Here is a 14044-nt window from a genome sequence, read left to right as displayed (position 1 = left end):
ATGAGGGTCAGTGCTTTATGCAACCAGAAATATTTCCAAATTGGAAATGTTGAGCAGCTAGGGAAGCTACAATGTAGATGCATTTCCCTTTATGTTTTATTTAAAAGCATTGGGGATAATAAATACAACAGGTTTGAAAAGAACCATTGGCCCTGTACCCTGATGCATCGTCCACTATCCAGACACTGCTGTCTTGAATTGTTTCAGCAACAGTAATAAGGGGGTATTACACTTGTTAGACAATTCCAGTGTACATTTTTCTCAAAATGGTACAGCCATGTTTTCACTTTTTTCTTTACATACTAAATGTTACCCCATACTTCATGGTTTGATTTTTCCATAGCAAGTTAGTTGGATATTGAAGTCCCTTTGCTCTACTGAAAATGTAAAGCTGACTTTCAGTTACTTGAACTAAAGGTTAAGTAGAGGAGCAAGGAGAGATTATTGCATGTGTATCTAATACTTTCTTAGTTTGCCTGAGAACGGAACACAGAACCCTGTGATGCTTCAGATTGCTTAAAGAGACATCGTGGGGTGTCAACTTAATATTAAGTTTTTTTCCCTCTCTTTTCAGACTGTGGTGCGGTGTGCTGAGGAGCAAGAAGTGTACTGAGGGGAGTGAAAGAGAGCACACAACAAGAGATCCTGTTGCACAATGTTCTAGGGAGTGGGGGAAGAAAGTGTGTTGTTTTGATACTGTTGACGTGTCTGAGAGACCGGAAAGGGCACAGCCATGGGGCGGAAGAAGATACAGATCACCAGGATTATGGATGAGAGGAACAGGCAGGTAAGTGGGAAAACACCATTCTGTCACTCATGCGAAACATTTCAACCATATTTGGATAAACAAACCTCTCTGTCTGAAACCTTGCTTATTTATAAATGTGATATATTCAAATTATTAACCAAAAAAAAATCTGTGTAATTTAGATTTGTCAAATTAAAAAGGTGAGTATATTTATCACACCTTCTGCCTCACAAACGTAGAATCAGGTGGTCCACAGAAGGTGCTGATAAATAAATCCATCTCAGGTTTCCAGACACCTGTCATTGCTAATCTGGCGGTGTTTTTTTTTTTGCAGAAGAGTGTCTTATTATCTTGGCAAGATCTTAAGAGCTTTTTAATAAATTAATAAACTGTACATGATTATTACAGGGTTCTACAACTCTCTTAATTATTTGAAATAAATAATGTTTCAGTGACTACTGACGCAAATCACAAAAAAGCAAAGTGTCATATCGTGTTGCCAAATATGACCTATTGGTGGGGTAGCTGTATACATATAAAACGAATACAGCTACATTAGTTGTCTAATGCCAATAACCTTTTTTTAGCTTTGTGATCTGCACATACTGTATATCTCTGTTGTTTCAAAATGCAAGCAGACTTGATGCATTCCAGAAAGTGTAAAAAGTTTTCAAGAAATTCCTATTTCAGTATGTTGGAAAAATGAATCTTTCATTTTCTCAGTATACATCTGTATATTTAGTTTACTGTCTGAAAGTCACCCTTTTCTTCAGCTTGCCTCGCCACCTTGGACCAGAGTTCAGCAGCTGTCACGGTGTATCTAAACAGACAAACCTCCCTCCCCAACGTCCCAGCCAGCTGAACAGGAACCATGACATTTCTTTGTCAGTGCGGTCGTATTTACAGACTCGATTCCCCTGCCACTCTGCAATTTCAACTGGAGAACTTGATGAGGCAGCAGGAGTGTCGTGCTGCAGAGGGGGCCTCGTGGTGAAGGAATGAACTGTGGGTACTCTTTAGGGCTCGTCCCCCAGGTCCCGGCGGCGTGGCTGGGCCCCATATTTGCTGGAACTCTATGTGTCTGTAGCTATTTGGTAGCAATTAGGTGCAGCCACTGTAGCACAGCACCCTCTCATTTGCAGGGTGGGGTCAGAGGGACACGCAGCGCCCATCTTTGTCTTGGCCGCGTTGGCTCTGGCTGGCCACAAAGGAAGGGAACGCTGGAATTCTCTCTTGTCCGCTCACGATAAATATAAAATCCTGAACAGCAAAGCACTGCATAAAAACAAGATTTTTTGGATATCTGCAGCAAGAAAACTTATGTTTAACTACAGTCAATTTTGCTTAAGATGAAGATTAGGGGACAAATGCTGTTTTTATATTGAATTTTTAAAACACATTTGTTTTTGTATTTAAATGTAGCAGACACACTAACAGGACCAATATACAGCATTTTACATCTTGCTTGAATGCCACTCTGACCACAATGTTTTCTGCAACCATTATCAAAGAAATTCAGCCAATTGTGGCACAAAGAATCCACAATGTGACCCAATTATCAGTATAACATCTGGCTTTAGTCGGTACACTTTATGCAGAGACCTGTGAGATGTTAAAACAAACAGGAAGGAGATAATGTTATGGGAAAGCAGGTTGGTATCTAATTGCTGAGGAAGCCAATTAACTCTTCTGTTAATTCATTTATTGCAGACAGTTTTTTATGAGGAAAGAGCAGACACTTTTCTGTATTGCTTCACCTAAGATAGGATGTGTAGGGAGGAAAAAAAAAGAAATAGCTTATTATTAATGTGTTCCAAAAGTCTGGTATTTTCATCAGATTTTAAATGTCTCAGTGTATAATCAGCACAACGCAGGCAATTCAGCTCGCATTTAGGTAATTTTAGCTGGCACAGCAGAAAGTTGGCTGTGACAATAGGCTGCTGTGCTAAAATAAAGCTTTGGTATTAAGTGATGTATGTGTGTATATCGCTCTCCTTTTTTTTTCTGTGGGCCATAAAGCACACAGTGCCATCTCCCTGGGGCATGCTCCTAACCAGGGGGGGAAAGCCATTTGCATGCGGTCTTTAGTGTCTGAAGACAGTTTAAATCTTTTTGCCTCTCTGCTTTTAACTTTTATTACTCCAGCACTTTAAATTTTTAAAAAATACTTAAGTAGGCCATTTGTGCTGTATTCATTTTGCATACAAGATACTGTCGACAATACCACTGCACCAACAGCACAGCAAACTGCAGCTCTTGTCACAATAAATACAATTATTTTGATGATTAAACTCATTTCACAATAATGGTAATGGTAGGTGATAAAGGGCAATTTCTACTGCACATGGTGGGGTACTGCAAAGGTAATGGGCCTATATGTCAAGGCACCAAATTCGTCAGCTGACCTTAATACCAGATAAGAGTCATATCAGATTCACTTTTGTTTCAATCAATTAATACAATCAGAGCACTCTGATTTGTCCAATTTCTTTCGAGAATTAGTGTTTCCTCCTAAAATCCGACACAGTTCCAGCCTCAGGAAGGGCAGCATTACACTCAAGTGGGGACGTTCGCAGCCGCAGAGAGTCCAACTCTGTCCAACATCGCTGTCCTTTAAGTGGAATCACAAGGACCAACCACACATCCGGTGTTTTCCACCATGCATGAATTCTGGAGGGCCTGTCAATGTCTGGATCTGTTTCAAAGCAGAAATGATGCTGGAGAGGTGCAGAGGAGTCATTAGTCTTCTTAGTTAGAGTAAACGTTGGTGAAGCCTAGTGAGCGGTGTCTAGTGATGTCCTCTGGATGCCATTAAGCTGACTTACTCGGGGTAATTGTCCAAGTCATTAAAAGTTTGATGATTTTGCTTCTGGGTGGTGGGTTGCCTGCCCTTGCTGGCGCTCATTTTGGATTTTGCCCCAGTAAGGCAGCTCCCTGGTGGCACATTCAGGGTTGCTCTCTCTTACTCACTCTCGAGGGAGCAACAAAGAACACACCTCCTGATTCTCAGCTTTCACTTTTTCTCAAAGTTCTTTGCATGACAGATAAAAAATAAAATACATTAAAAAAACCCCACAAAGGCAAACTGTCAGGTGTGACAACCACCGCATTTATTGTGAGTGTTTTTAATGATATGCATTTGTTCTGTAAAGCGGTGCTGATAAAGCTGGTCTCCATATGGGGAAAAAAGCACATAAATACATACAGTATGTGAGTGTGACTAAGCACATATTAATCTAGGAATCATGTATATGTATGTTTTGTGTTTTAGAACACATACATTTCTTTGTGAAAGCCTGAGTATAATTGCTGAATAGAAAAAGGACTGAAATTATGTAGTTTTTTCTAGTCACATTGAGCAATAGAAATCAAACAAATGAACTGTATTCATTTTGCTAGTCTCCTACATTCATATGCAGAACAAAAAGCACCTTCGTCCCATACCCAATACCACTTTTTGACAAGTGGTGGGGAAACTGGAATCAAGGTTACAACCTGCTTATTACCAGGCTAAGCTTCCTTCTGACGTGCACACATTGCCCTGGGATCAAAGTGAGGCAATCCTCACTTTACAAAGGAAAACCTAAAGCTCTGCTTGTGTGACATTTTTATCCAAGAATTAGATAAAATGTGTTTAATTTCACATGTAACAAAAGCAGAAAATGTGTTGTGTAAGGTACAATGGGAAGTATGTCTTTCACATGTGGGAATTATATTTTAAGTAACAGGTAAAAAGTGTTTTACATATGGATATTAATTTAATTTTGCAACGTGAAACACGTGGGGAAATACAGTCACAAACGTGTAAAGAGCAAACGAAATGTTTTCACATGAAGAGTCTTTTGTGTAATAAAATCTAATAGTGTGTCAAACTTGGAAATGTTGATTTATCTTGTAGCCAGAGCTTGTTCTAGTTATGAGTCAATGGGATTTGCTATTTGTTTGAGTTGTAACTACTATTACCAATGCATGCCAGTGTCATTATTGTTTCCACTTATGTTCAAGTTCACAAATATATCTTCTATAGATCATATGGAGCCCTACTGGTCCCAAATTGGTTGGAATTTCTACTGTGAGAGACTTGCTGTTTTTCTGACTGGAAATCCACAATATCAGACTTCTAAATGCAAAGACAGTGCAACATTATGAAGCACCTTGACATGTAAAACATGTGAGAAAATCTTCTATGTGTCAAACACTTGACAAAGGTTTTCCACATTTAAAATCTTTTTAAAATATTTTTTAAGGTTTTGTTGGCTCTAGTGCCTTTATTTGAAAGTAATCCGACAGGAAAGAGGGTAATGAGAGAGGAGGAAGACATGCGGCAAATGTTGCAAGATCGGGAATTGAACCTGCGACTACCGCCACGAGGACTAAGGTCTCCATATGTGGGTCATGCTTTTCCCCTGTGACACCACAGCACCCCACAGTTAAAATCTTTTTCACATTTTCTACACACTTTTATAATGACATATTTGAAAGGAGACATGACAAGTCCAAAAAGAAAGCAAAAACATGCCAGCAAATAGAACCATTTATTCTTCTGCTGAAATTTGCATATTGGCAAGATGCATTTATTTTTAAATGTATAAATTAATTATTGCAACACATCTACTTATTGCCAGTGTATGATCCTTAAATTGCATCATCCACTTCTGATCCAAATCCAAAATATTTCCAGGAAACCTGCTAACACTTGGGTAGCTAGCATTTCATCCTCGCCTGTGTACATTATCCGTGAGAGCTACTGTAGGTTTCAAGGTTAATAGCACCCTCTGGTTGAGGGCCTCCGAGCCCACACTTGTCCACATGGGGATCCTGAGGCTGTCCTCTCTCCCAGAGAGATCTGATCAGGGCAGACATTCGCCGTGGCCCTGGCTTGTTTCCCAAGCGTGCACGCTCTGGCGTTGCAGAGCCAGGGCAGCAGCCACAGGGTCCAGGTCACCCTGCCAGCTGGTGCCAGATCTCATTGTCTCTCAAGCTCCTCTCTTGTCTGCCGTCAGGGTCGTCAAAGGTGACATGAGGTTCTAATAAGGCTGCTAGCTCCTTGCCCTCTCTGTAGGTGTTAGTGAATCAGGCATCTCCTGCCATGCCCCGATCACAGCTGCACTCTCAGTCCCAGATGTCTTGTTTGTCATCTTGGCACCGTTGCTCAAGGATAGACATTGATAGACCCTTTGATTGACACATCAGTTTTCTGTGAATGTCTGTCTGGGTTTGTTGCAGTGTTTGGTATATGTATCGTTTTCTGGTGAAAGAATATCTATAAGAGTGTGTCTAGATTTGTCAGTTTTTTAGAATATATTAATTTGTAGAAAGTAAAGGTGTATGTGAATTACTACATTCAAGAAAAATAGGGAAAAATCCTTAGAGAGAAACAAGACTCCTAACTACTGCAGAAAAATCTATTGCATACAGACTTTGACAAAAGTGCAAACATCCTGTATTCTGCTCTTAAACAAACTAAACAATCAATATGAATAACATTTCTGTAAAAGCTCTTTGTGGTGTTGTGGAACTTGGGAAGATGGTAGAAATGCGAAAACGTGTGAATTAAAAACAGAATTACCACCTTATCTTGACGCTGTGAATGTTTCTGAGCTGTCAGCCTCACGACTCACTGTTCTGTCTTATAATGACCATAAGTTGGAATCACTGGAGCTCATTGAAAGTTTGAGTGTGATCTTTCCCTTCTAATTTGCACTGACATTTGACTTCCCAGAAGAACTGTAAGCTGCACAAGATCTGTGCGGTGGAGCTTTATAATCCTGAAGCCAAACATTTCTTTGTAAAATTACATGAATTAGTCAGGGAGCTCGACTACATTCGCACCACATTTTTTGCATATGGGCGACTCAGTTTTTTTTTTAAAACCACAGCGAGCGTCTCTGTGGGAGTCTTTGAGTTGGGGAACCATAGGAAAGCTTTACCAGTAAACCTCCCACTTGACCTCAAGGATGTCTGTGGTTTTCCACTGTCGCACCAGTCATCTGAGGTGAGATGGGGGTGGATGGAGGTTATATTTGCAAATGTTGGAGAGCTTTAGTGAAACAAAGCCAGACTTCTTAGACAGTTGTTCAGAATGAGAAAAACTGAGGCAGATGAAGACAGCATAATTTAACTACATAACTGTATATGAGTAATATCACTCGTGTTTCATATCAGTTACCAGAAACTGGATTTTTGTACAGGTAGAATATCTGAGGATGGGGTAAAGAATCAAGAATTAGCAGGTGAGCAACTGCTCAGGTTAAAATGGAGCTGTGCCTGGGTCAGGAACCCTGCACTCAGCACTCTGCTATGCATCCAGGTGGAACAAAGTCCTCGCTCAGCGTCTCATCCTGGGCTTCCTGCTGAAAGGTGACATCTCCTCGGCTTAACGGCAGCATTCATCTACTAAAGAGCACACAATTTGTTAATCGTTTCCCCACATGGCAGGTCCTGCTTTCTAGTTGGTTAGGCAAATAAACAAATTTGCAAGCAGATGAATGAGGGAGGTGGTAGCTCCAGTGTTCAGTTAGAAGAGATTAGAGGTCAGAGGCAAAGTTAGCCCAAAGGTTGTAGGAGACCCTAAGCAGAAATGTTTTCCTGATTACATTAGCAACTGGTAAATTTGTCAACCTGTCCTTTGTGAGTCCAAGTTCTCCTGGGCTCTCAAAAGTCCACATTTTCAAAGTGAAGCTGGCTCTTCACAGACTCCTGTGTCCAAGCATATTATTGGAAAGTTCAGTGGGAGTAAAAAAGTGTGGTAGAAAAAAGTGCACAGCCTTAAGAGGATTGTGAAGCAAAGCTTATTTGAGAGCTTGTGGAAGATTCAGAAACCATGGGCTATTGCGTGAGTCTTTGGTTCAAGGACCACTAGACAGAAGTATCCAGGATATGGACTGAACTGTTGTAGCTTGTATTAAACCAGAGACAAAATGTCTTCTCTAGACTAAGGAGAGAAAAAAGGACTAGACTGTCTCTTAGTGGTCCAAAGTTCTCAGTTTAGATGAACAGCATTTTTTTTTATCTTGTTTGGAAATAAAGAGGTGCAGAATCTAAGCTTCTTGTGTGAAGCTTCCATAGTTACTGATGATTTAAGGAAGCATTTTGTTGATGTCTCTGAAGTTTGAAGTCACATGGAAATACTTTTCTCCAGTACAGCAGTTCAAATCTTTTTTAAATTGTTTATTGTCATTTTCTGAGGAAACTAATTTGGGTTTTCATTTGTTGTAGGCCATAACCATCAAAATTAACATACACAAAGGCATCAAATGTATCAATCTGTGTTTAATGATTAAACATAAGGTATGAGTATCACTTCTTGAATTAAATTAGAAAAAAAATTAACCTTTTGATTCTAGTTTAAGTCATTAAGATTCCCCGTTACCGTCGGCTGGCCGGCGTTAGAGCGGGAGATTCACTCAGTAGGTTGAAACAAAGCAGAAACTTGGTGTGCTGTGTCCTGTTTAAGACCCCACTCCCAAACCTCATGTTGTGTGCTCCTTTAAAGCATAAGCAGAATAAAATGCACAGTTCTGTTTTTGTTCAGCAAATGTCATTTTAGAATTTGGTTTGTCAGATTAGTACACTGAATAGAAAATGATAAAAGGACAGGCTCTTCTGTGTCCCCAGAAAGGAATAATGGTGCTTTGTAATTACCTGCGGTGTGGAAAATTTGAAATTCGTTTATGACAGATGTACTGACCCCACTGCCTCTGCGGTCGTAGACAAACTCTGTGACACAAAGTCCACACTGTGTTTTATATCAGTTATGAAAACAGAGAAAAACTGGAAGCTGCAGCCAATTAAGGTCAAGCAAAGCCCAATCATCTGCTCGACTCCTCTATTAGTAGGTCAGTGAATATGGTGGAGTACAGACCTATACACCACTCTGTGTCTGTAAAGCATAACTTTTTATATATTTGCATATATTATTTATATATATATTTTATATATTTCCACTCCACAAAGTAAAGGTCCAATATACCAAGAGTATGGTTTAAATGTATATATACTGCTCAAAAAAATAAAGGGAACACTTTAAGTGTGAAACACCTGTTTAAGTGTTCCCTTTATTTTTTTGAGCAGTGTATATTTTTACCAACAGCTAAAGGAGAAAACAACTTTGTTTGCCTTGTCCATCTTTGTAAGTTAGTTTCTGGTTTTAGAAATGAATGCAGTCTCTTTGTAAGGAGGTGGTGTAACATAATGACATATGTGAATGGGTCAGAGGCAACCACAGAGCTGCAGAGATACAGAACGAGAATCACTTTGCAGAGAGGCTTGCGTTACTGTTGGAGTGATGTATGACCCAAAGTCCCATCTGACTGCTCATGTTACACGGCTTATTCTGCACTACAGTGATAGCTTTCCGTACATGGAGTCAGGGGCCACAGTAATGTATGGACCCGTGTTGCTGCCAAAGGTCTGACTCAGCTTGCTTACTCTGACCTCTGGCCTGATAACTAGATGTTTCAGACATGCAATATGTTATTCCAATCACAGCAAAGAATGGATGAGCTTGTTAGTGGCCATCTTGTTTGCTGCAGTATTGCTATAAATTTGATCATGGTCAAATGTAATTTAGAAACTTTTCTATCTTACATGGGAGCAGATATTATGTTTTCTGACAATCAAAACATCGCTGGATGATGACCTGCAATAATAATATTGTCTAAAAAGAATAACAAATTCACAAAATCTTTATCAGTTACATAGATAAATGTGGCTTCCACATTCAGGTTGGAGAAGTATGTCGAGTAATATGTCTTCTGCACACAGTGACATCTCAACAAAGCATCAATTTAGTTCAGTAATTTAATTCACAAGATTTTGATTTATTTAATTTTTTGATTTAGATGTTTATGTGGCGCAGTTGGTAGCACTGTTGCCTTGCAGCAAGAAGGTCCTGGGTTCGATTCCCGGCCGGGGTCTTTCTGCATGGAGGTGCATGTTCTCCCTGTGCATGCGTGGGTTCTCTCCGGGTACTCCGGCTTCCTCCCACAGTCCAAAAACATGACTGTCAGGTCAATTGGTTTCTCTAAAATTCTCCCTAGGTGTGAGTGTGTGTGTGCATGGTTGTTTGTCCTGTATGTCTCTGTGTTGCCCTGCGACAGACTGGCGACCTGTCCAGGGTGTACCCCGCCTCTCGCCCGGAACGTAGCTGGAGATAGGCACCAGCAACCCTCCCGACCCCATTAGGGACAAGGGTGAACAGAAAATGGATGGATGGATGGATGTTTGTACCTAATTAAAACCTAAAATTCAGTTATTCAGAATATTATAATCTTACATATGATGACGTGTAAAACTTGTGTAAGACTTTTTACTGAAAAGTGTAAAACTCCTGAAGAGTATGTCCATGTACTATAAATTGTATGCACTCAAAACGTAAGTAGGATTCCTGTTTTCATAAATTACTGCCTTAGGGTGTTGTTGGAGGAAATCAACATGTGGCCATGCTGATGTGTTATGGAAGCCCATCCTGCTCTAATGGGGCCTTTGTCTTGTCTTATATTCCTGGTGAAGGTACTCCATAAACTCTCATTTACAGTGGCATTGTGGCAGATATCGGTACGTTTGGCAGCATGGGCAGATGGCAAGTCCAGCTGAAAAAACGGAAGTCATCATTTCCATAAACCCTGTCAGAGGAGACACATTTTCTTTGGTGACTTTGGACTTGATAAACACAGAACATGGTGCACCAACATCTGGAGTGTGACATTGTCCCTAAAATCATTACTGACTGTGAAAACTTCGCTCTAGACCCACTCAGTCGACTCTTCCAAGCTCTTGAGTGGTTAAAATCCACTTATTGTTAATATGTTACACTGTAGTTTCTTAGAAGCTGAATTTTGAGTTTTCATTAGCCATAAACCACAATGTCCAATGTTGGAGGAAATAAACTCTTGGAAAATTTTACTATGTGTGATGAATCTATATTTATATGACTTTCTTATGACATAGTAATGATATTCTGATTCATGTTCTTTAAATGAATTATAATTTGAATGCACTGAGCAGTGGTGTGATTGTATTTCTGCATTTGCTTAAAGATGTTATTACTCCTTTTAAATAAGAATTTCTGCTTCAGTTTGTTTAAAAAATATTTACACCTGTTCAAATTTTACAGATATATCTTACCTGTTTGATTACATTTACTTTGATCCCCCTTTTCGGTGAGAGAAATGTTTTTTTTCTCTCTCTCATGGATGGTTTTGTTTTGTGTCCCTTCTGCAGGTTACCTTCACAAAGAGGAAGTTCGGGCTGATGAAAAAGGCCTACGAGCTGAGCGTACTGTGTGACTGCGAGATAGCCCTCATCATTTTCAACAGCTCTAACAAACTGTTCCAGTATGCCAGCACAGACATGGACAAAGTGTTGCTGAAATACACAGAGTACAATGAGCCCCATGAGAGCAGAACCAACTCTGACATTGTAGAGGTGAGTGGGAATTCTTTTTTTCTTCCCCTTTATGATTTATTACTCAAAACCTGCGTTCAGACACATTAGTTTGGGACCACATTAATAATTTCAGGGCTGGAATCCGATTTTAAAATATGTTCATTTCTGGAGCATGGCTTGCCGTGTAAATACTGCAGGAGTAGATAAACAAGTCAGGAAGAAGTAACAATTTCCTTCTAGTCATCACACAGATAGGGAACAGGAGGTCTGTGCTCCCTGATAAGTTCAGCTTCTCTTGTGTGAGTCAACGGACAAGAAAAACCTATCTGCACAGGCATGCACGCAGTCGCTCCTGACCACCAGTGCTGACCTCCAGTGTTTCCCATAGATATTGTACCTTTAGAGCTCAGGATCCAGGCAGCTTCTCAGCACACTTAGTCATCAAACCAGTTGCTGCTGTATTTTTAGCAGAAACACACTTTATAGCATATTCTTCAATGCTCTGTGGAGAGCACTTGGGTTTCCTGGCAACTCCTGCCTGCCTGGTGACTACCGGAAGAGTAAGCCACTTGTTATGCCAGTGTACAGAATTGTCAGCCAAAAGTGTTAAAGCCAGAGTAAATAAGAATAATTAGGGACGCATACTGTTCCAAACATCTTGCACTGGCACATGTGTGGTTTTATCATTTCAATTCAAGATCTGCTTTCTTTAAAGGGGCCGATATCTTCATTCTGACTGCATGAAAGAAGACACAATGAATGTTATTGCCTATTGATAAAATCATGACAGTCAGTGTTAAATTAACCATTAATCTTTATTGCCATTATCTCAAGTGCCCTGCGAGTGCGGAGTAAGATACTTTCTATTAGATGCAGAATGCTGCTCCATGCCTGCACTGTTTTTACTGCCACCTGCCCACTACACGTGGAGAACTCATATTGCCGCTGCACAATTAACTGACTTTGAGAGTTTAAGATGGCTGAGATTTGAAAAAAGGGAAAAATTCAAGAATCCTTGGTTTGAAAAGACTCTCACTTGGAGGAATTAGTGAAATTGCATGCAGTATAAAGAAGTCAGCTGCAGCCCATTATCTTTTATTTATGCCGCTTCTGCTTGTGAATTACCTGCTTGGCAGAGCTGCAGAAGAGTGTTCTGGCATCCTCATGTAGTCACTTCTCCATCAGGGGCCCTCCAAGCAGAGTAGAGGCTCACCTGCATAAAAGATACATGGATACATGCCTTATGTAACAGTGACCACAAAGTTGTTTTTGCTGTGACTCTAAAACCTTTTTTTTTTTTTTAGAAAAGGCTTGCTCGATATTGAGTTTTATAGTGATAGAAACATTCAGCGTATTCCCAATCAAGATGTAAATATTTATTCCCTGTATGCAGTGATGTAAAAAAAATAAGACATCTCATTAAATATGTAGTTCTTTCAAAATAAATGTTCACATATTGATGTCCTGCCTTTCTAAGATTTCATAAGACGGCTCTTGATTTAACCATGGTGTTCACTGTCAATTCAACAGCACACTAAACTAAATGTTTGAGTTTTAAACAGCTTAAGCCTCCTACAAAATGTTGAAGAATATCATGTGCACCGTCATGTTTTTTTCTTTTTGTTGTTGTTTTTTTGACATGGTGACTAGCTGCAACAGAAACTTTTCACAGAGAAAATGGAAGACAAAACATTTTAACAGCTTTTACCCATTGAAAACGTATTACTTGTAATCACTACATATAACCAACATTAGACTACTAAGAAAGACACAAACTCAATAATTTGCATTTTTTTCATTTCCACAAAAGTATTCAACCTCAGATTGTAAAAAAGAATAAAAAAATTCTAAATACACAATACTATAATTTCCAAAATAAAAGTAGAATTACCACACAAAGTGCCCGAGTTTATTTAGTCATTCCATCTATTAACTGTTGTACTGTTTGTGATTAGATATGTGTGTATGCATCATGTAAATAATAAACCTTATATTTGCTTGGTAAATAAATCCCTTTAATTTCATTATTTTTAGATCATCCTTCATTTGCTTTAATAGAGGCATATTCCAGCCATTCAGAATATGGCTGAATATTTAATATTCAACTGTTCAATCTTTTCAACATTCGACTTCAAATCCAGACCTTTAGGGATGGTGTCCTGCAACACTAAGATGTGTCTCTGGTACAACACACCTGAATAAAATGGCTGAATTACCTTCACAGTATGCAATCAAGTTCTCCACAGTTCTGTTACTGACCTCATTATTTGACTCATTTACTGAAGCAGAGACATCTAAAAGTTACAGAACTCCAGCCCTTTAGAACTGAAGTTGAAGACCTCTACTTTACAATGACATTGCAGCAGAAGTAAGATTGTATTGGCTGCTTCTACATCAGTGGCCTCAAACTCCAGTCCTCAAGGGCCAGTGCACTGCAACTTTTAGATATATGTGCTCTGCTGAAGAGATGTCTGGCTCCAATATTAGCTCATTAGCAGAGCTCTGTAGAACCTGACTGCATGTTAGTGAAGCACTTTCATCATTTATTTCAAGGGTGTAGGACAAGAGACACATCTAAAAGATTCAGGACTTTGGCCCTCGAGGACTGCAGTTTGAAACTACTGCTCTACATAACAAAACCAAAGAAATACTTTAGTAAAGGAGAATTACGTCAGTCTGTATAAATTTTGTCCACACACTCTCAGCTGGAACCACTTTGAAATGACAAATGACAACGCTGTGCTGGCTTCGGATGGCGTTTTGTCAGTACATTGCAGTTGCTGTCTGAATCTAGTTAACCCTAAGTCTGAGCTGCACACTGAGACTTTCCTTGTTATAGAATGTACATTACTTGTCAGGAAAAATATTTTGGAGAGACTGTAGTAATGGATTGGGAGAAATGCTTAA

The 14044-nt window shown here is 39.5% G+C and overlaps 1 protein-coding gene across 13 annotated transcripts in view; it reads left to right on the top strand.

The window, feature by feature from the left end:
* The window catches only part of mef2aa (myocyte enhancer factor 2aa), a 75827-nt gene that overhangs the window by 25239 nt on the left and 36544 nt on the right, over positions 1 to 14044 (top strand). For all 13 annotated transcript variants that reach the window (XM_028028986.1, XM_028029006.1, XM_028029016.1 and 10 more), the window contains exons 2-3: positions 575 to 787; positions 10973 to 11176. In XM_028028986.1, the coding sequence (XP_027884787.1) occupies positions 734 to 787; positions 10973 to 11176 (258 nt within the window). In that variant the 5' untranslated portion in view covers positions 575 to 733. The remainder of the gene's footprint in view (positions 1 to 574; positions 788 to 10972; positions 11177 to 14044) is intronic.

The sequence above is a fragment of the Xiphophorus couchianus genome, chromosome 2 (genome assembly GCF_001444195.1).
Source record: "Xiphophorus couchianus chromosome 2, X_couchianus-1.0, whole genome shotgun sequence".
Classification (NCBI taxonomy): domain Eukaryota; kingdom Metazoa; phylum Chordata; class Actinopteri; order Cyprinodontiformes; family Poeciliidae; genus Xiphophorus; species Xiphophorus couchianus.
The sequence above is the reverse complement of the archived record's forward strand: the minus strand, read 5'-3'. Positions and strand labels throughout refer to the sequence as shown.